This window comes from Alligator sinensis, unplaced genomic scaffold, assembly GCF_000455745.1.
Source record: "Alligator sinensis unplaced genomic scaffold, ASM45574v1 scaffold964_1, whole genome shotgun sequence".
NCBI classification, from domain to species: Eukaryota; Metazoa; Chordata; order Crocodylia; family Alligatoridae; genus Alligator; species Alligator sinensis.
The window spans coordinates 527,172-549,384 of NW_005842680.1; the positions used below are offsets into that span (position 1 = coordinate 527,172).

Genomic DNA, 22,213 nt, shown 5'->3' on the forward strand with positions numbered 1-22,213 from the left:
AGTCTGGTCCCCGGCGGGGGAGCATTCGCGTGGTCCAGCATCCCGGCTCGCGTGGGGAGGACAGAGGCTACCTCTGAGATGCAGGTCCTGCGGTGCACCAAGTCAGGTGCTGACCCCACGGACGGGCCATCAATGAACCCAGGCTGCGACTGCTCGCCCGTTTACACCGAGCTCTCCGCTGACATCAGCAGCATCGCTCCTCCTCTGACATCACCGCCGCTGACATCAGAGCCCAGCCCGGTGCCGCCGGCGTCTCCGCCGCGCCCCAAGTCCACGGCTTTTATGACAACGCCGAACAACAGCCCCACGCGATGGAACAAACGCAGCGGATGCCTCTACATCCTTTCCTCCTAGTCACAGCTCAGGACCTGCCTCTGATAGCCAGGGTTTCAAGACCAGTCACCCAAATAAAAAATGGAAGAGTTTAGAGGAGCCAATGCGAGGCAACTTGCCAAGACACACTTGCTTTTTTATCAGTGGAATTGGCAAGAAAGTTACTTTCAGGGTTGCGGTTTTCAATTCCAACCCGTACAAAGAAAGAAATTGATTTTCACCAACTGAAGATACTTAATCTTGGGGATTTTACATTTCTGTACAAGCAAATATATATATATCTATACAAGCAAGCAAAGCAAAAAAAAATACAAGCAAAATATATATATATATGTTTAACATTTATAATTGAACATTTCTGTGTGTGTGTATTAATTATAAATGTTAAACATATATTTTTTTTTTGCTTGTATTTTTTTTGCTTTGCTTTGCTTGCATATAATATAATATAATATATTTGCTTGTATATTTTTTTTTTTGCTTGCTTATATATAAAAAATACTCTAGCAGGCACACGAAAACCGGCATTTCTGTTCAGTGCGAGATGGCATCCTTCTCACCACACAACGCAGGCCTTCTGTTCATAATGCAAACTAGATACTGTTCCTAAATTAATTGCTCCCTCATATTCTTGGCACCCTCATCTTCCAGCTTATCCGATCGGCATGCCCAGGCAATGAATCGCTTCTCAAAAGTGCTTTCCATGCGGCTGAAACCCCCCGGTGAAGTCAGCAAAACGCTCCCCGTGCTTCGGCTGCAGATGTAGCGCAGTGCCCAGAAATAGCCTCTGCATAACCAAGTCCAAGGCCTGGGTCTACTTCATAGGCACGTGCTGAGCCGAGCCAAAGGGCATCTTTCCAGCGGGCTTTGGACAAAACCCTGGGATGGCCGATGCCACGGGGCGCAGACGGGGCCCTCCTCCGGCTTGCTGTGGCCCTTCTCGGGGAGGAGGGCAGGGATTTCTAGCCTCGCTCCTTCTCTTCCCTCTGGCTCTGCTCGCAGCTGATCCTGTCCCGACCTCCTCGGCTACCGCTCCGCGATGCTGCTGGAGGCAAGGGAAGCTGCAGACCAAAGCGATGCGCCGTGTCCGAAAGGGCGAGTTGCAGGGACCGGGGATCGGAGCTCCGCAGCGGGCAAAGGGAGCTTCCAGAGCTGGGGAGGGCTGAGCTCCTGGCCCCGGGGATCAGGCATGGGCCCCTCGTCCTGAAATGAGGAAGGTGGTAGCTCTGGTCTCCTTCTAGGTGGCCCTGGTTGGTACGAACCCAACCCGCAGCAGCAGATACCCTTAGCAGGGATGGCACCTGCGTCCTCTGGTCCAGGATGCGCCTGACTGCCCATGCACTTTGTTAAATACGTCTCAAGAAGAGCTGCCGTAAAGCTGCTAGCTTTGCAGGGCAACCCCCCTCCCAATGCAGGACGAAGACATGCTGGACCTGATCGTCGCCTGCACTGAGGCGGTTGGGAAGTGATGGTCACGTTGGCTCGGGACCCGGGCCGGGCTGGGGCGGGAGGGTCATCACGAAGGAAACTCAACGGCATTTCCATGCGTGTGAAAACCAGACGGGGCGTCCTGCTCATCCCACTGCCTGGAGAAGTGGTAGGACAATCTCCCCCATGGGGAATTCACCTCTTAACAGTAATCAGGACAAAATAAAATATGCTGCGAAGTCTCGGTACGCTCTGCCAGGTAGTTGTGGGCTGCCCAAAGAACGAGCCTGACGGACAGGGAATAGGAGCTATAAAGGCATCGTGTCCTTGTTGATAAAAATCAGCAAAGAGTTTTCCTGTATTTCCACACAGCAGTCCTATCAGGCTAATTAACCCCAGTAGAGTCGATTTCTGCCTCGCGGCTGCTCTCCTGCCGTACCACGTATGAAGGTAACGTGGCCGGGGGGCCGTGCCAGCGCCGACGCGGCATGCACCGGCTCCGCTGCAGAAGGAGACCGGACCTCTAGCGGCAGGAGTTTGGTCTTCAAGGCCCTAGCTGCAGAATTAAATCAACAGCAGCAAAAATTGCATTTCTTTAGCAGCCCGTGTGCGCAGCCTCCCAAAACGAGCCCGGGCCTCTGGACGGCAGAGCCGCGCTCCACCAATGTCACCGCCAAGAGCAGGCTACGGGGCTGCTCCGTTCGCTCTTGTTATTAAAATTCAGAACAGCAGCTGCCTTTAACGAGTCTTGGCTATTAAACTGCTGACGGTCTAATCTGGACGCCGTTATTCGGTGCCCAATCAACTCATTACGGTATTCCAGGCACGGACGGGTTCAGAGACGCGAACTGTCTTTGTCACGTTTAGGTCCATGGATTTTCTCGTGAATTGAAAGAATGTGAGGGGGAAAGGGGCGTTCTTGAGAGCCGGGGCGGCGAGGCAGCCCCTTCCTGGCTTCCCCGGCCTGGAGGCCGCCGTCCCTCCCGCGCGCCGGTCTCTCCGCGCTAGCAGAGACTTCGGCTCCTCTGCCTCGCACGGGAGCTGACATCGAAGAAGGGTGGACGTTGTAAAACAGCAAAACGTTCGTTGGGCATGGAGATCGTGCCCCGCCAGGGTGGACCTGCTCGAGGAGCCATTGCAAATCTTGTTATTTACTGCCTGGTTACGTCCACGGCCGGGCTGCACTAGGACGTCAGGCCACGCACGCCGTACTGGGGTGGGTGAAGAGAGGAGAGGGTGTCCCGCAGGGCTTGAGAGGGTCTGGTTCACTTTGGGCAAGTCACTTCATCTCCGATGAATACCCCATGTGAAAATGGGGATAGCCCTTCCCGCCTGAGAGGGTGCCGGGAGGTGAATGTTCATTCGCGACGGCAAGGTGCTGGTGCCGGCGTGGACTCAGCTCAGCGATGCCATGTTGGATGCGTGCCCTCGGTCGGTGAGGGGTCCTGGGCTGTCCCAACCCGTCGTGCTCGGCGCGGATGCAGCGAAGCCGTTGGTTTGGCATCGAACCCGCCAGCCTGACTGAGATTCCTACCAGCAGCACGGGCTACAAGCCTGCATCTCCCATCTCCAGCCTCTCCCTCGGCCGAGTCTACTTAAAATTCATCCTCACAACTTAATAATAATAATAAAAAAACCAACCCGAAACTCATGTTTGCAAAGGACCCTATTCCCCCAGATAATTCCCCCCTTTCCCTTGCCTTTCTTCTCTCTCTCCATAACACATTCTTTTACAACCCAGCTGTGGTTTCAAAGGCCTTCTTAAATCTCTCAATTAATTTTCATCTTCTAAGCAGTTGTAAAATGTGAGAGCTCTTTACATGTTCTCCACGGTGTCGGACAACTTCTGAAATACATTTCCCTTTAATCTGAAGGAATTAATGTAATTTCCTTCTCGGGGTGGGCTGCAGCGTATTGGTGGCACTGCGCTGCCTGCGTGTTTGCAGGCGTGGTCGCAAAAACCATCTTAACACAGAATCGGAAAGGAAATCGCTGAGAGACGAAGCGGATCCGGTTCCCCTCCCCTGGCTCGTCGGGGGTCTGCTTCTCCCTTCCCTCCCTTTGACACGCGTCCTTTCCTCCAAGGCACTTAGCGTCTGATTAACTATTAACGCCAGCTGGACGCGGTACTCCCCGAATCCCGTTAGCTCTTGTTCTAGATTTCCCGAGTGACGGTGTCTCTTGGGTTACCGATTCTTTAATACACTTCCTATTCGAGGACACAATTCCTGACTGCTTCCTTCTCGTTGGGTCTGAGAGGCAGCGTGATGGAGATCGTGGAAAGCCCTGAGGTTGGTGGCGAAGCAGATTGAGGTCCCTCCGAGGCTTTCTCGCACGTGTGGCGAGCTCTCAGCCTCCGGCTCCTGTCCGGGGGGCTGCCAGGTTGACCAGAAATGAGCGGACGGTTGCCCTCGATGGACTGCCCTCGCCCTGTGCCTCCTGAGATCGGTGTTGGGGAGGGGACGCGAGCCGAGCTGGCAGGCCCGGCGTGCCCGGTTTGGAGATGGGAGTTTAAAGGGGGGCGGTTTTGAGAAAGGGCTGATCGTCCTTCTGGGAATCCCTCCCTTTTCAGACCTCATTCGCCGGCCGCGCTTGGGGATGCCGGTCGGTACCCAGGGACGAGCGGACGGCTTGGCACGATACAGTGCCGGCTTCCTGAAATGGGGGTGAGGGCCACGCCGTACTTCTCAGGACATTACTCTGTTCACTTGTTTTCTGGAGATCAAGGTAGAACAGTCCTGGAAATGTTCTGGTTTCGTGCGAGTCCTAACCTCACCTGTGCTGCGCAGCTGACCTCTTATTAGAGGCAGACGACAAGCCATCTGCCCTGCTCTATTTAGGGATGGGAGAAGGGTGCAGCTATTACAAGAACTTCGTAGCAAGGGAATAGTCAGGCACTACACAAGCTTGGCATTTAAGAGGCCCAAGGCAGACCTTAAGGGCCTTTTACTTACTAGTAGTCCATAATTCCTGGTAATGATCTCTCTAGAGGATCAAACTTTTGCAACATAATGGTAAGTGAATAATTGATGCAACGAAGTTCACCTCTTTGTGTTTGAAAACGGACAGCTCTTCTCTTGAATGTAGTTTTCTACTTATCCTCGTGAGGTATGAAAGATGTAGTTCTATTAGTGGGTGCTCGAGAGGCCCAGGCAACAATTAACCGTTGCGCTAGCCTGCTCGGTTACAAACAAAGCACCGCTCTTTGCAAATTAGGTTGGTAAATGCCACAGTGCTCCTAAGGAAGGACAAGGACCAAGAACTAAAAATCTGTTCTGTGCATTAGGGAACCACGAGCAAGCCTCAGCCTCAGATAGGTTTGCTGCTCGGTGTTTTTTTATGCTCTTGGAGCAGGGGTGGTTGGGCATACCAGACATCTGATGTGCCTCTGACCCCCGATTCAATACGTGTCCCTTGCTGCCTGGCAGGCTTGCAGAAAATTGTGATCAGAGAGCTTTTGTACTAATAACACTTGATTACATCAGTGTTTCCATGAAGACTGAATAGGCTTAAAAATATTGGTGGAAAGTATGTACAGCATTTGTCTAGATCTAGTTGTTCTTTCCCCTGCACTTCTCCCTTTCTCTTTCTGTTTGATTCTGAATTCACTTGGAAGCCAATCATTTTATCTTCAAGGGCTCCAGAGAGTCATTACTGAGAAGCAGCCGAGGGATCAGGGAAGAGATGCAGGAGGAAATAAGACTTTCTGGAGGACTAGTGTGTGTGCATTTATATAACAAGACAGAAGCTCGGCTTTGATGTGGGAATGCATCTTCCATCTTGGGTCATCTGAACCGGCGTGGAGTGGAGTTCCCTGTTTCAGAAGCCATAATATCAGTGCAATTCAGCCTTAAGAGACATACCTATTAGCATCTGGGAGATGGAGGTTTTGAGTGCTCCATAGTCGGAGTGACTTAGTGGGACAGACAAGGCCTAGCAAAGATGCAAGTGTGACCAGTCCCCAAGGACGAGAGTCACCGAGCTGGCCTGCCTGGTCTCACTCGCATCGGGCTAAGACAGTGATGCTCTACCAGGGTGCCAAGCACCGTGTTCGCCCAATCTTAGGGCGTGCGAACCTGATTCACAAGACGAACCTGGAGATTTCACATAGGAATCAAGAGAGTTAAAACCATGCTGACCTGGTGTGGTCTTTCTGAGTTCTTTGCAACAGAAAAAAATGCTCTATTATCTTTTTTGCAGTCAAAAAAAAGGGAGAGAAAAGGAAGAGTCGGCATTTTCCACGGGTGCCCCGAGTCTAGCGATGGGCACCTTGGGTCTAAAAAGGCAGAGGACCGCTGCTCTGAGAGCACAACCCGGGCGCTGCTCATGTTGGCGTCTCCGCCAGGAGCGGCGAAGCATACGAGGGGCCTCACCTTGAAGAAGGTCATCGTAGCTCCATCCTTCACAGCGCCGTACTCGATCTTCGTCTGCTTTGCCAGATCGTCGGCAGAGTCGATGGGAGACTCCATCCTCTCCACGGTCAGGAAGGCGGCCAGGTTGGCCGTGTAGGAAGAGATGATGATCAGCGTGAAGAACCACCAGATACCGCCGATGATCCGCGTGGACAGCGCTTTGGGCATCAGCTCAGACCCTGGGGGGACGAGCAGAGCAGCGTGAAAAAGAAAAGAAAAGGAAAGGAAAACCCGCAGGGAGAGAGCGGGGCAAGAAACCAATATATGTATTTCAAGCACCAGGCCGCATTGTCAGGCTGTAACAGCTACGCGCCTCTTCACGCACCTTACCCGCGTGCAAGGAAATCGGGGGCCTTTTGGGGGTTTTTTCCTTCAGCATTTCCAAAAATTCTTCTCTTTCTTGCTGACCTTGGGCACAATTCACAGGAAACCTTCAAACCGAAGTAATTAACTCGGCTGCTTTTATGAGATTTAAATAGCAAGCCATTTGTGAACTTTTATGAGTGTTTTGTTCTGCCATTTAAAAAGCGCTTTGCTTTTATACGGATTACTTTTCAAAGGACTCACTCCAGGGAGAGTGTTCAAATACACAAGGCTTTTAAAAAAAATAATAAAAAATAAAATCAAACAGTGAAAGAGGGAAATGATTATGGTCCGATACTTTGAACAGCAGCTGGAGGTGGGACAGGAGGAGTTATTATAGCATGAAAGGGGTAACAGGTCTGGAATGACTTTTATTGAGCAGACAGGAAGGATTAAATGGGCTGTGCTATTTTTGCAATCACCTGAGATACTTGTTAAAGATGGGGAAGATGACTGGGTTTGAAGCTATTGCAGCCAGAGGACATTTCTGACCTAGAATCTGCAAGGGAAGATGGGTCGTACGAGGCAATTTTAAGCCACCTGGCATTAAAACAGAGCACAAAACGTAGTGAAACCCCGCTCTGGGTGCAAGGTGGTCCCAATTCAGCTTTCAACAGGAACGTATTCCTCCCTCGCTGCCTGCTGCTGAGCCGGCGACGGTGTGACGCTAGCACGGCTTTGCTCTCCTGGCATCTCAGACGTAGAGGTGAGCTAGGGGCAACGCGGCTGTTCCCGCGGGATCTGGGACTCATCCTGCTAACCCACCCTCTTTGATCCCAACATTGCGATGCGGGCGTCCCTGCTCCAGGGAAAAAGAGTTATAACGCGCTGCAATATCGCCACCAAAAGAGTCCCGAAGAGCATTTTTTGTAGGAGCCGCTAGGCCAACGGCCTGGGTACCGCTGACGTCCAATAGACCAGACTGACCAGGGGTAACACGCTTCACACCTTTCATTTATTTCTGCTCCTGAATTGGCCTCACCTGGGTCGTCATTTTCCTAGATTTTCTTCCTCGCCAAACAAACCCGTGCAATTGGGACAGCAAATCGTGCCCGATTTCATCCTTGGGATTGCATCGGTTTGGGACAGGACAGGGCATCCCCAGCCTCTGGCTGAATAACTACATGTTTCTGATGTGATGTAGATGGTCACGGCCATGAGGGCAATGGCGGGTCTTTTCATCGGCTCTGCTGGGCTTTGGGCCAGGCCCTCAACGAGCTGAGTTTCACCGCAGCGTTAAGTCTTCTTGCTACAACAGAGCCTGCAGGGTTTGTAAGCCTACGTCGTGATAAAAGGCCTCATTCAAAACCCTGCGTGTTTTCCAGGCAGAGCCTGGGCTCTCATCTGGGCTCGTTGCACCCGACGCGGCTCAGCGAGGGACAAACAGGTCGGACTGGGCGAGCAGAGGAGACGTGAGGTCCTCTTCTCAGGAGCGCAGTGGGATGGGGAAGGGGCTCCCGGTCCTTGCAGGCCCCGTGCGGAGCCGCGCTCCCTTGCTCTAAACGTGATCGTGCAGGGCGGGTTCAGAGACGCAGCACAGCCCGCAGTGCCTTCCTGCACGGCACCCTCCTGGGACTGAGCCCTGTTTTCCCCCCGAGCTTAAAATTGCTCCATTTTTGGTCAAGGTGGGTTAGTACCTTGAAAACAAATCCAACCCAGCTGCTGGAAAACTGGCCCCTTTGGCCTGGAAAACAGCTGCTGATCTTTTTCCTGGCATGAACCGCTATGGGCCCTCAGTTTCAGCAACGGGAAGGGCTCCCGTCACGTTGGGATTTCCTCGCCAGTCTTTTAGCGCGTCTCTTTTTGGGTCTCCGACATGGTCCATCCCACGCCAAGGCCGAGGCAGACTCAGACACCTGGTTTGCTCACTCTGAAAGTTTGTTTTTGAAATCTAGACGAGACCAATCAAGAAAATTGATCTCTGTGCCATCCATCACATCATCTCAGGGCTGCAACAGGAAGCCCCTGGAGCCCTCTGGGAATATATTGTGAATTACTGACACCAAGGGCCCTGGGATGTGTTTGTAGCAATGCAACTGCTGAATTCATTGGGCTTAAGCCCATGTGATAGTTTGATACTGTACTCGGCTGATCTCCAACAGACAAGGCTTGTGGGGCTCGGAGCCAGTCCGGAAAAACTCGACACGAACTGCATTGCTTTGGGACCGGTATGCTGACTGTGCATCTGGGTACGTGGAGGGCAATACTGTACCCTCTGCTTCATGTAAGAGCTGAGCTGACCAACAGACAGTAAATAGGGCAAAGCATCCGGGTCATACATGAATTGCTCAAATTACTTGAGCGAGAAAAACCCCAGGCACAGCTACTGCACTGAGTGAACTGAAGCTGCAGAGACTTCCTCTCCATATTATTAGATGGGTTTTCCCCCGGGGCGGGCACACCGCGCACCTTCACATGCAAACACTCCTCGCGTTGACGCGGCAGGACTACCGTGTCCGAGGGGCTCTGTGAGACCAGGCAGACCTGCACCTGTCCGACTGCTGATGCTTGGGGAGGGGACGCGTGAGATGGAGGAGGTGGTTTGCTGGGCTGCCCTGGGCCTGTGCCGAGCTTTGGGGGGGTGGGAGGCTCTGCACCCCAGTGAACACACAAAGGCGGGCGCTAGTCTTTGCCCAGAGCAAGCCAGGAGAGCTGAGGCCTGGCTGCAAGCTGGGACCCTACAATTTAATAAATTCGCTTAATGCTTTCTAGGCATTCAGATTTTCACATCCCTCCCTAGAGCCTTTAATGCGTGTGCACCCTTGGTACACGCTGGAAAACACGTCACACCGGTTATCAGCAGCAGAAGCATTTCTCCATCCTGCCACCCTCCGGCAGGGCACCCGGGGGTGATGCACAGGACCGGGTCCCCTCCCAGTGCCCCCCCGGCATGCACAACCCCCTTCGCCCCTCCACCCGGGCAGCGTGGGCTTGGCAGGACCCACAGCCCAGGGGCCTGCTTTGGACCTTGGAGGATGAGGAGGCATCGGCCAGGAAAGGGGTCTTCTAGAGAGAGGGCGATGGAGCAGGTGCGGCCACGTGGCCTTCAGACCCCATCCTTGCTTTGTGACCCCGGCCTGCCGTGCCCCGCGAGGTGAGGGCTTCATCCAGGGGCTCCTGTGCAAGGTGGTTTGGATAACGGAGATGCTGCTCTCGGACCAGGGAAAGCTCTCGAGCCTCCAGCCTGCTCCGGCAGCAGCAGGGCTAAGGCTTCCTGGAGACACCTCGCAGCAGATCTCATCCTGCCGCAGCTGGATTTGTGTCCTGGGCTGGGCCGGTCCTGCTGCTTGCCTTCCTCCCATAGGTTTTAACGTCCTCGCTCCCCCTCCTACCCCTCCTTATTTTTCCAAGCCAGCTCCGCGAGCTCCCAAGCTGACAACACAGCACGGCTCGAATAGATGCCCATAAACGAAAATGAAATTCATGGAGAGTGAATCATACCAAGCAGAGTCACCAGGACCTTGTGAACTCCAAATCATGGCTGCTTTCCATTGATCAGATTAATTCCACTGGGGCGTTTATCTAATTAACCCCTTTCCGGTCTCGTTCCCCCCAGGAAGCCCGGTACGCGCGCGCCCGCCCGCCTGCAGCCAGTTAGTGCGAAGCCCGGGATTGTGCGCAATGCACGCCAGCAACCTTGCTCACCCTCTCCAGGGAGCTGGCTCCATCTGAGCAAAGCCGCGTGCATACGGTACATCTCAATCAGAAAGAGTAACGGGAGAGACAAACATTTCACAGCACGGTGGGTACCGTGAGCTGTCAGAAGAGAGAGATCTCCCCGCTCCCACACCCCCCCGCCTCTCCAACGGAGACAAAAGCCAGTGTTGACAAGCATTTCTGTAATTGTTAAGAGACAAAACTCTGCAATTTCAAAACCAATGTCGCTGCCTGTCAGCGTGCGGTGACGGAGCGGCTCTCCCCTGCTCCGCGGCTTCGTGACAGCCCGGGCGGTGCTGGAAGCATTATGCCTCCCGCTTGTTCTTTGCTCGTTTTAACGGGGAGACAGGTGAAACGCAGTCACGCTTGTCAAAGAAGAGGAGAGGCGTGCGTGGCGGAGGCAGCACCGGGCGCGGGAGCCGTGCTTACCTTGCTGCATTAAGGCTCCCATCCCGAACCAGAAGCTGTTCAGCAGCGTGAAGTTGTTCTCCACGATGTCGGACCCCGGGTTGCAGGGGTGAGCGTCGTACCACTCGTACGGGCTGAACCTGCGGAGGCACAAGGAAAGCCGGTGAGGCTGGGGGTGTCTCCTGGCAAACACCACAGGGGACGGGGAAGAAACAGCCTTTGTGGGTGGGGGACTGCCCAGCCCTGCCGGCGCCCAGCTCGGGGCACGGATGGAGACGCAGGGCCAGGATCCGTGCCCTGCACCACAGGGGGCTGGTGCCTGGAAAAGCAAGGTCTCCGTAAGGCACGTCCAGTCGGGCCCGTGTGAAGGTCGGGGTAGAGGACGTGCAGCCACAGGGGAGCAGGAGGCTGGCGGGACGGAGAGGGGAACAGGCACGCTTGCAGGACGGGGCGGCTGAGAACGCACCAGCACGGGGCTCCTCTGCCTGGAGCCGCCATCCCGTCGTCCAGCACGGCCAAGGGCTTTCCTGGCACGCCGGAGCACGGGCCTCCCCCCCGAGATCTGGGGCAGCGTCAGGCGGGATATACCAGACCCAGGGTGGGCAGGGAGGGTCCGCAAGAGCAACATGCCTATTTCTGGAGCGGTTTAGCTGCACTTTCCAAGCAGTTGCATCCAAACCAGAAATGGCCCAGCAGCTCCCGAACCCGCCGCACCGACTGGCGTCGTCGCTGCTTCCTTCTGAGCATCCCGGGCGCTTCGCACCCATCCGGCCAAAAATCCACCCCGCAGCAGAAGGGAGATGTCCTCCCTCCCCACACCCAGAGTCCCCTCCAGGTGCAGGGATACTCAGGGAGACATCCTGCCCTTCCACTTCGTGGGGAGACAGTCCAGCCAGCCAAGGCAGACTGGGCAAAACAACCTTATAATGCAGCTCTGTGCAGAAAGGGACTCGCCGCCTCCCCTCCGCCGTGCGTGTACATATAGCCTGCTCTATTAACGTGTCCATCACTTGGGCAATTTAAAACTAAACTGGACAAAGCACTAGACAACGTCTTGTAGGAAACAGCTCTGCACTGACAGAGGCATGGATTAGGTGGAATATAACAAGGCCTGAATACGCTGCGCAGCTCGGAGTATATTTGTGCAGGTAAAAGGTATTGAATCGGTCAGACCCTCCCTGCTGGGGAATGACCTTCCCCCCCAGCCCTGCTGAAAACTGCCAGGATGATTTGTTTTCACTGTCATCAGACGGTTTCCTCGGATTCGGGGTCTTCGCGGGAAACCTGAAGCCCGAGAAACACCGTCCCTCTTGGGTGTGTGCGTACGCCCGTGTCTGCATGGGGTCAGTGTGACGATTTCCCAGCGAGAGCCCTCAAACCATTGTGGGAACAAATCGAGTTTTCTTTCTTTTGGTGGAAAACGCCTGTCTGGCTAAAGTGGGATGAAGAGCATTCACCCTCGGCGGCTCGCCGTGCTCCCAGCCCAGCAAAGGGTCCCAGCGTCCTCCTGCCGCGGGCACGCGTCTCTGTGCCCTTTTCAGCCCGGGTGTCTACGGCCCCGAGACGTGGGACCGTGCGGGCACCTGGGGTTTGCTCCTCGCTCAGCCAGGGACCTCGGGGTGCTCCTTTGAAGGGAGGCGAGGGCCGGGGGGGCAATAATAATCCTGCCTTTCCTTCCCTTTTCCTGTAAGTGGTCTGGGGTAGCGACGCCTGTGTTTGCCCAATACGCCACGCTGGGCCCGTCGCCTGTCAGAGTCTGTCCTTGAGCCAGCCATCCATCTCTCTTCTGCATTTTCAAAAGGGGAAAGATAACAAAGGAAGGTAAAATTGTTCTGAAATCAAACCTGGCTTGAAACACGGCCCGTTCCTGTAATGGGTTGGGCTCTGCTTGGCCAGAGCCTTATGCTGGGAGTATGCAAAACCTCACATACGAGCCGCAGCTCTTGAATACGAGCAGAGTTCGAGCAGGAGATGAAAACCTTCCTTGGGCTGCCAATTGAAAGGAAATATGAAATGGAAGGGGAATTGGGAAGATCAAATGAGCCCGACAAGATGACACGCTGAACAACTTCAAGGTCTCGGAGTGAGAATCTACCGGCACGGCTCAAATTATAGAGAAATATTCAGGAAACTGCGCAGCAGCGACAGCGACTTTGGGACTTGAAAGGCTGGTGGGGCCATTAAAGGAAGTGGAGCTGTAATGAAGGGAAAGGTTTCAGGGTCTCTCCTCCCCATCTAACTGCACCCATAATATGCGGGATTTGTCCCAAGCAGGCTTCCCTTCTCGCCGCGAGAGGAGCAGGGTTTAAATAAAATGGCCCAGGAAAAAAAACACAATTTTTTTTTGTCTCTTTTAGGCTTTTTTCTCTCCTGAGAAAGGGACTGGGAAGCAATTCAGAGCAGGCCCTGTGAAAGGCAGGGATCTGACACGAAGCACTTTAAGGCTGAACTGCGTTTCCAGAGAAGCTTCTCAACGATGGTCCTGGTTTCAGATTAAAATGTCTGCTTAAAAAGCCCTGCGGGCAGGACGCTGTGATGAGCGGTAATCTGGGGCCGTGCAAACCTGAGAGCAACAGGCGGCCGCTCACAAGCAGCCCCCGGCCGCACCGCTGGCTGCGCGTCGCCAGACAAACGACCGCCGCGCAGCCGCTCGGCACCGCTAGCGTTCGGGGCTCTTTGGGGACCGGGGTGGTTCGAGGCAGCAGCTCTATCAATAAGCGAGAGACTGATTAAAAGTGGTGATGGATCCAAGGCATCCTTTGCCTGCCTCTAAATAGTCCCTGAGTTGGTTTTAAGTGGCGTTGACCTATGATGATGGCATCCGCAGCGGTCTCCCGAGCCTCGTTTGCGAGACTCATGTTTTTGAATTAAGGCTTGGCTATTTTGACTGTGTTTTCCTCCAGAGAATAGGACTTTGTGAGGCCTTGGTGGGGTCAAGAGCAGATATTGTTTCCATTATGTCTGGATGCAATAAATAAAACCAGCATTTTCCCCAGGATATCTCTGGCCCTCCACCTGCCTGTGTCAAGGGTCATGCCGGTACAGCCTAGACGAGAGGGGCTGTTAGAAATCCATTAATGGGACATTACAGATGAGGGAAAAAACAGCAGGGGCAGAGCCTACTCGTTAGAAAGAACAAGTCCCTCAAATGGGGCCTGGAAATTATTGCAACCTGCCGGTAACCTGATGGGGAAAGGCTCCCGATCTCCGCACGGTCAAGGTCGTTTGAAAGCCGTAAGGGCCTCTCTTCTGATCAGAGGCTTGGGCTCCAGCGGGAACCGCTTCCTGCTTGAAAGCTGGCTGCTGCCACCACCCCGACCTGCCAGCCCAAGCCCCGGGGAGCAGGGATGCTGCAGCACTGACGGCCCTTCCCTAATTAACTCCTTGGTAATTACCGCCCCGGTCCCTGCCGGTCGGTGAGAGCTGTTGTAATGATATTACCACGCCTGTCCGAGGACGGGGCAATAGGAGCCGTTATCAAATCCACCTGATTAGCAGCCAGGACTTTTTGGAGGGTGGTTGCAATGGGAAGGGGCATCTCAGAACCAGCTGCAGGACAGGCAGAGACCGCTGAGTGCAACTCCGTGCTGGCCCAGCGTCCAATGCCTGCTTCATCTCTCTTTCAAAGCAGGTCCAGAAACAAAGAGAAAGGCTTCAAAGATTTCCTGACTCTTTTTAAGGAAGCCCACCAGCTTCCAGCAGCCCTGCAGGACTCAGGAGCTATGAGGCTCGGCTCGCTGGCATGTGCAGCGCCCCGACAGCAATGCGTCAATGGGCACGGTCCTGCCAGCCCTGCGTTGGCACCGCCGATGTCACGTCAGTGCCTGCAGCCCCCACGATCCAGCACAGCGGAGAGATCGGCTGACTTGGGTGGACTTCCCATGGCAGGAGGTAGCGGACAGGAGGTCTTGCTCTCCCGCGGGCTGGGTTATCCTACCCATGCGTCAGGAGTCTGCACAGGGAGCCCATGGCAATGGTCAAGCTGGCACTCTTCGAGCCCATCCCACCCAAGGGTTTCTTTGCACCCTTGCCCCAGGGATTTTTATAAGTCCCATGAGAAAACAGAGTTTCAGAGATCATGAGATGCTTGTCCAGGGAGCTGGCCCCAGATGCGGATCGGAGCACTGGGATCCCTCCGTGCACATTGCTGCGGAGCAGCGAGCCGACCCAGCCCCGTGCGTTGGGCTAGGCAGGCCCGTCTGCTTCACAGCATGCCTTTGCCCCAGTGCAGAGCAAAGCTGGACTTTCCTTTCAGCTCCACGGCTACACTTCACCCCGGGGCAAACAGCGAGTCGCATCTAGGGGCTGCGTGGAGCCCTTCTTCAGTAACTCTCGCAGAGGATTTTGTGTGCGGATGTAAGCAGTGCGTGCACAGAGCCTGGGAGGGGCCGAGTCTGGGTGCTGCAGGGCCCCACTTTGAACTGGGAAAGATAAACACACCCGTCGATCTGGAAATGCACTCAAATTCCAATTTCAAGACACGCAAGCAATCGAATGCGTGGTGGCAACGGAGTCCATCTAGCAATGTCCCACGCTGTTAGCAGAGACACGGAGCCGAGCAGCGCCATCAATCATCACAAGGAATGCTTTGCTGTTTGTAATTAGCTGGCGTTCATCTTCCCAGATGAGCTTTCCTGCCCGCTGAGGGTCTCGTGCCTTCTCTCTGGCATGCAGCCAAATGGCGCAGGACCTACTCCCACTCCCACTCCCACTGGACTCAGCAGCCAGAGGAGGGGTGCCGATAGCGCAGCAAACCGTGCACTTCCTTCGGGGCCCCCCACCGTCAGGCGCCCTTGCAGCATCAGACAGCGATGGCAATGTCCCAGGAGACGAATGCCGGCTGTGCCGGGCTGCTGCGTGACATACACATGATAAACGGGGACGTCTCAGCCCTTCTTGAAATTCAGCCGCAGGTGGGATAAAATTCGCCAGCTGTTCATTGCTCCTGGGAGAGACGCTGCCTCGTGCCATCCTCTTTGGATCGGGATGGGCCCATCTCTGGTTTGCAAATCTTTGGGGGCGAGGGGCATAGCGTACAAGCAATCCCAATCGTTTTTCACCTTGTGCAAACTCCTATTGAGGTGCCTGTGGCTCCAGGTGGGAGATTCTGGCTGCACCCCCATCATGGTTCGCTCAGACGGGGCTGGTCCCCACGGCGGCTCATAAAGCCAAGATGTTTGCATTTTATTTAACTGTCTCCCCTCATTTCAGTTTGCTCTGAGCCTCTCCTATCACCTGCAAAAGGCGTGACCACAGGGCAGTTATTCTCCTGCCGTATTGCCTGCGTGGCAGTGTTTCTAGGGGCCGGACACATGCTCGGTGCTCTGCAAACACAAAACAGCAAATGGTCCTTGCCCAAAGTGCTTGAGCTGATGTCTGCAGAGTGCTTTGGAGCCCGATGGGCCAGCTGCAGGCTCCGTGTCTTCCCCTGGTTGAGGCTCATTGTGAGGGCAGGAAAGAAGAGGCCTTCCCCCATGTACGTGTGAAGCTTTTACACAGTCTCAGTCAGCTGGGGCCGGTGTGTCCTTGGCTTTCAGGGGAGTTGCACCTGATAGACCTGATTGCAGGGGAGGAATCAGGCCAGGTAGCTGCCTGGCTGTCCCAGATGTTGTGCAGAGAACAAATATTCTGCTTGCTAAGCAGAGCGAGCTGACAACCGCCACTCAGTACCATGAGGGTATTGCACAGAAAAGCCCAGATAATCTCTTCCAAATGCTGCAGAGGCGGTTGGGGCAGCTGCAAACCGCAGCCGGGCAGGGAGATGGTGTTTCCTGCGATCCCTGCTTGGCGTGTCCGGGGATGGAGGGGCGCGTGTAGACAAGCACCGTCCCGTGAGCTCTCGGAGGAGCTCAGGTGCTCCAGAGAGCTGGCACGCACCGGCCGCTGGGATCTTAAGGGGCAGAGGGGCATAAAGCATGCCCTGCAAGCCCTGGGACTCGCACACTTGATGGCCTCCGCCCCGTGCCTGGAGCTGGTCTGTGGGGAGCGGAGGGGCATTCACCCCCATCGGGAGTGGCGACCGGGGCGTTGCTGCGTAACACGACAGAGACGGACCGGGGCTGCCGGGGGTCTTGTGCTTGTCATTGCAGCAGGACAGTCCCCTAAATCCTCCCCCCGCCCTCCGTTTTCTGTCCACCTGCTTCTGCCTTAGACACTCGGGCGTGCGGCAGGGGTGAGGAGATATCCCCCCATGTCTAGCCCCCAGCCTAGCAGCCCTATGCTGTAACGGGGGCAGCGGGACGCTGGACCCTGCCAGGGCCTGTTTGCAACAGCTCCTCCTGGACCAGTGGCACAGGGGAGCGGGGTAACGGGGGGAGCGGGCAGCCGCAGAGCCGCGCGTCAGACATGCCGGCGCAGGGTGCTCTCCGCGCTCTCCATTTCTCTGCTTTGAAACGATAAACAGCAGAGCATGGCCGTAACCGCTCATTTGCGGGCTGCATTAAGCAAACCCCAAGGACCCTTTCAGAGGAGCAAAACAAGGCAGCTCGCTCTCCCCGGGTCCCATAAATATGGATAAGTGGCGGACAAAATGGAAGCAAAGCCATTGCAAAATGACTCCATTAGGGACACTGATCAAGAGGAGAGGGGGAGCTAATGGGGATGAGGGCCTCCAGGAGACACCTGCCTGCTGCATCGAGGGGCCGGCAAACGTGCCTGGCCGCGCAGGGAGCATCGTCACCCGGGGGGTGCATGCTTTGTCCCTGTAGCGCGGGCGGTGGGATTGCACGTTCCTGGGCTGCGCGGCTCCACAAAGGCTGTAGGAAATCAATAACGCATGCAAATGCATGCAAATCCCCCCTGCCTTTAAAGATAGGGAAGCTTTTAAACATGTTAATTAGATGCATATTAATTTTGTAAACAGTCGCACTGCCAGATTCATAGCAACGGGCTTTCTATTCTCTTGACACGGGGACGGTTTCAGGGGGAGGTTGCATGTGGAAGACTTGGGGACGGGAGATGGAAATGCTTCGGAAGCAGGAGAGACGCCCGTCTCCAGAGGAGGGGAAGGGGTGAAGGAGAAGGTGCAGGGATAGAGGCAGGGCAGCGATGGAGCCGGTGTGGCGCGTGGGCTCCCAGGGGTGGGGGGGTCCCACGGCCCCGCGCAGCGCAGGGGGAGGTGACGGAGGTGGTCCGTGACGGCGGCCAGGTCGCTGGGCACCCCTTACCTGGCTATGACAAACAGCACGCAGCTGACCCCCAGGTAGGCGAGGAGGATGTACATCCAAATGTCGGGAGACAAGGGGTTGAGGAAGGAAAACACACTGGGGTTGGTCCCGTTGGGCTTCCGGTACAGGATGCTGACCCCCAGGGTCATGAAGGGCTTGGAGAAGTCAATCGCTTTCTCCCGCACGTGCGTGATGGTGAGAGGAGCAACAGCCAAGTCCGCTTTCTGTGCGGTGACACGGAGGAGAGAGAGAGAGAGAGAAAGTTAGAAACCACAGGGCTCCCGCAGAAGCGATCCCCCCCGGGGATGCCTTCGCCTGGGCACGGCCCCCCTGTGAGATCGACCACCGGGCTGTCTGGAGGAGAGACTCTGGCATTCGCTGCATCCAACACGCCCGGCCCCGGCTGGCCCCTCCGCCTCCCAGGGGCCCCGATCCTGCGTGGTGCTGAACCCCTTCAGGTCAGAGGGTGGTCACCTCGCAGGCCCCGAAGCCCACCCTACCCCACCCCGTGACTCCAGGACCTCCCTCCATTCCCCCAAGCTTGGCTGCGGTCTCGGATGTCCCGCTCCCCGTGCCGCACCGTGCAGGCTCTGTCTAGGCTTTGGCATGTCGGGGCTTTCGTGGCCCCACCAAAACGCACAGCAAGACTCCCATTATCTGCCAAGGGCTTTGGACCATGCACCCAGACCCCCTGTCGTGGCTCATCCGTCAACCTCAGCCCTTCAGCTCACCGGGGTGGGGCGAGAGGGGCGGATGCTACACCTGAATTCGCACAAGCATCTTCCACCGATCGAAGGCAATGCATGGCGGCGCAGGGCCACCGCGCACGCAGGCCGGGTACCCGACGAGGTGACGCTAGCTCGAGTTTCCTGCCGTCTGGGTCCCTGCTCGGACCGGCCCCGAGGTTTGCGGAGGAGCGCTGGGCTCTGTTTGATAACCGCCTTTAGCAACTCTCCTGCCCCGCTTTACCTGCTCCTCAGTGCGGGAAGACTGCATGTAGGAGAGGCAGGCATGGTATTTGCAGGGGCTTTTTCCTGCACGGGTTCTGCTCGGAAATGGGTGAGGCTTTGTCAGCAGTCAGCGAGATTATACTTTACAGCATCCTAAAAGGTGTCTGTGACCTTCCTTCCTCCTGCAGCACAGCACTTAGCAGCCAGCAAGCGCCGTCCGCCGCAGAGGACACGCGTTCTGGCCTTCATCTCAATGTTGCTCCAAGTACACCGTGTCACAGAGGGAGGCCGGGCCAGAAATTAAGTTGCAGGAAGTAATATCCTAGCAGCGTAAGGCACAGAGTTCATTTTCTTTCCCCACAGTTGGCTTCAGGATGAAACCGGAGAGGCTTTGCATACGGAAACCCCGACGTGCCGAGACGCAGGGGCTGTGGGCGCAGGGCGGCGCACAACCGCCGCGTGGGAAGGACAAGGTGATGGTTTCGTACCCTGCTCCTCTTCCGTGTACGTTCTTGGCCACAGCTCCCGTGAAAAGCTGCTGCTAATTAATGGTGAAATGCATAGTGTAAGGCCTAAGCACCACTTAAGCTATAAATGGGGCCTCAGTGGGTCGTGTCCTTTGTCCTGGCTTTCTGCACAACCGTGTATTTCACACAAAGAAGCTATTTGCATGGCTTCGGTGGCTGGTTTAATTGAAAGGCGAGGTCCCGGCCTTTTCTGGTAGTCTGTTTGCTTTTAGGTAATGCCTGCATTAACGTCCTCGCATGCACATTCAGGGTTCAGAGGAGCACATTGCAAAAGAAAATCTAAATACCAGAAGACCTTTCGGTCCACCGTGTGAGACTGCCTGGCAGCTAGGAAGGGGCCACGCCGTTCAGCCGGGATCCAAAGCGGTTGTGAAGCTCAAGCCACAAACAAGCCGACCGGGAGCTCCTGGCTCAGGCAAACCCCTCGTCATGGATTTGTGGTGTCACCACCGTCCTGCTGCCTGGGTTTTTACTTGAAGCAGGACCTCCAAGATACCCTGCACGGGCGGTTCCTGCAGCAGCCGCTGTTTGCCTTTGATTTCCAGCCGTGCAGGCGGGACCGGAGCCGGGGCTTGCAGCCGGCGCCCACCAAAGCAGCGTTCTCGGCGCTGCCCGGGGACGCCGGACGCTGCGCTGATAATCCGGAGAGACAAGGGAGATGCTCGAAGGGACCTAACGAGATGAAGGGAGACTAATCCAGCAGAAAGCGGGACGCTGTGCACCCCTTTGGCAGAAAGGCCAGTCTGGGCTCTGGGTGAGTTTGGAGAGGCTGAGCTCAACTCTGCCCCGGGCGGCTCCTCTCTCGCTTGCCGGCTGCCTCACGCCAGTGAAATCCATCGTATCAGACCACGACCAGGGCCTGACCCGTGTTCCCCAAACCCGAAGGAGGCCTGTTTCCCAGCCGGCTGCTCGGGGGATGCAACCACCCCTGGGCCGGCAGCGCGCGCGCCGGCTTCCCAGCTGCAGGAGAAGCGCGACCGCTGCGACGCGCGCGGAGCCGGCGCTGTGGCTCTGCCTTGGAGGAGGCGCAGGAGTCTCCTCTGCGGCAGGGACTCCCTGCCCTTAAGGTTAGTTTGCTTTACAGGGATTTGCAGGAGCTGAGAGCAGTGTCCGTGACCACGCGGGAGCGTGCATCGTCCACCCAGCCGTCCCGAGCAGGCTATTTGCTCCGGGACTCAAACGCCTCTAGGGCCAGATTCTCAGGTGTAAATGCCACAGGCCACTTGCGCCAAAACACCGACCTGGGCCACTTAGGAGCACAGTTTCACACTGGCTTTGTCCCTTTGCCCCGTCTCTTCACTCCAGCTCCCGGTCAGACTAGGCAGGCTGTAATGCTGACCCTTCTGTGCCCTAAAGCCAGTCTCCCCCATGCCCTTTCAATGGGCAGCTTAAAAAAACTGAACCGACACCGGACAAAAAAGGATTCGCCAGCCCAGGCTTGTCCCTGCAGCTGGAAACGGCAAAGCCTCGGGCAGAGATCGTGCACATGCGCTGCGCAGCTTGACTCCAGCCCACCTCTCCCGCAGACGTGCTCGACCCCGGGCACCTCCTGGGGGCACAAGGTGACCCACGAGCTAGCAGGTAGTGTCACGCACCCCTTGTACACTGCAGGCACCGCGGGGCAGGGCCTGCATCTCTGACTGCCGCCTTGCACGCTGCCAGGCACGCTAGGTGCTGAATGTCCACACGCGACACTCGCCCATCGTCTGGTCCTGAAACACTAATTAGCTACCGGAGCAAATGTGAAGCATTTTAGCCCATATAAAACACATGCTTTAGCTCAATTGCAGGTTGAGTGTTGCAGGCAGGGACCACTGGGTGAAAATCTCTGCAGATCAGGCTGCCTACCTCTTCTGGCTGTGGACGCCTATGGAAAGTGCCAAAGAAACCTCTTGGACTTTAGGTGTGTTGGGGGAGTTATTCCCCCTGTGGAAAATAGTCTCCTCTGTGGGCCCCTCCCCATAGCAAAGGCCTCTGCTCCAAAGCACGGGCGCTAGAGCTGCTCCAGCAGAAGCTGCACGACTTTTTTTTTTTTTTTTTTTTTATATATTTTGTATTCCACGTCGAATTAGCCAAATCCGTTCCAACTCTTATCAATTTGAGCAAAACTCAATCATTCCAAAAACCGTATCGATCAAGCAGGCAGAGCCTCAGTCGTCCCAAACACCGCGTGCGGTGCTGCAGCCGGCGAGCATCCTCCATCCCAGACCTGTCACCCGGGGACTTCAGATGCTCCCAGATCCATCGGCAGGCATCTTGCTTGCAGGGCCAAGCCCGCAGGTCTTGGGATTCAGATGCTCCTACTACAGGCAAGCATCCTCCATCCCAGACTCTTTAGTCTGGGACTTGATACTCCCTACCCTTGATCCTAGCCCACAAGAGGCCGAGAAGCAATGGAAAGCTGCAAGAATTCCCCTGGCGTGGGCAAACCAGTTGCTCTGAGGCCAAGGCGTTGCTCCAGGACCCCGCTTAGCAGCTCCCCGGCTGAGAATTGGACCCTCGCACCTTGGTGATAAATGTCAAACACAGCTAGAAGGAAGGAGGGGTTGGACAGCCCGTACAGGACAGCGTCCGACCCCCATTCCCAGCCTGGCACTGCTTCTTCCCCTCCTGCCAGACTGAGACTCGGCGGTAACACGGGCCTTTTTATGACGGCAACAAACCTGCCCTACACCCCCGAGCGTGAAGCCGGCGCGTGTGACAGCTGTCACAGCCGGGCTGGCAAACAAAGTGGGCACCAAGGTACATATTGATTCAGGAAACTGAAATGCCACAGCGCTTATTAAGCCAACCCGAGCTAGGTATTTACACAAGCTAATTGTGTGCGCGCTGCCGGCGGTGCGGGGACATGGTGCACGCTCCAGCTACGCGCTTGTTCTTCCGGTGCCTGCCTGCGGTGCCGGCGTGCTCGCACCGCTCTCCTGCCATGCTGCGGCCGCGGCGCTCGGCCTCCCGCGCTGCGTGGACCG

The 22,213-nt window shown here is 55.9% G+C and overlaps 1 protein-coding gene across 1 annotated transcript in view; it reads right to left on the minus strand.

Moving 5' to 3' along the window:
* GRIK3 (glutamate ionotropic receptor kainate type subunit 3) overlaps positions 1–22,213 on the minus strand; it is a 97,678-nt gene that overhangs the window by 7,858 nt on the left and 67,607 nt on the right. The window contains exons 12-14 of the mRNA XM_025215865.1: positions 17,768–17,991; positions 10,623–10,741; positions 6,135–6,352 (exon numbers count right to left, since the gene is read on the minus strand). Coding sequence (XP_025071650.1) covers positions 6,135–6,352; positions 10,623–10,741; positions 17,768–17,991 — 561 coding nt within the window. The remainder of the gene's footprint in view (positions 1–6,134; positions 6,353–10,622; positions 10,742–17,767; positions 17,992–22,213) is intronic.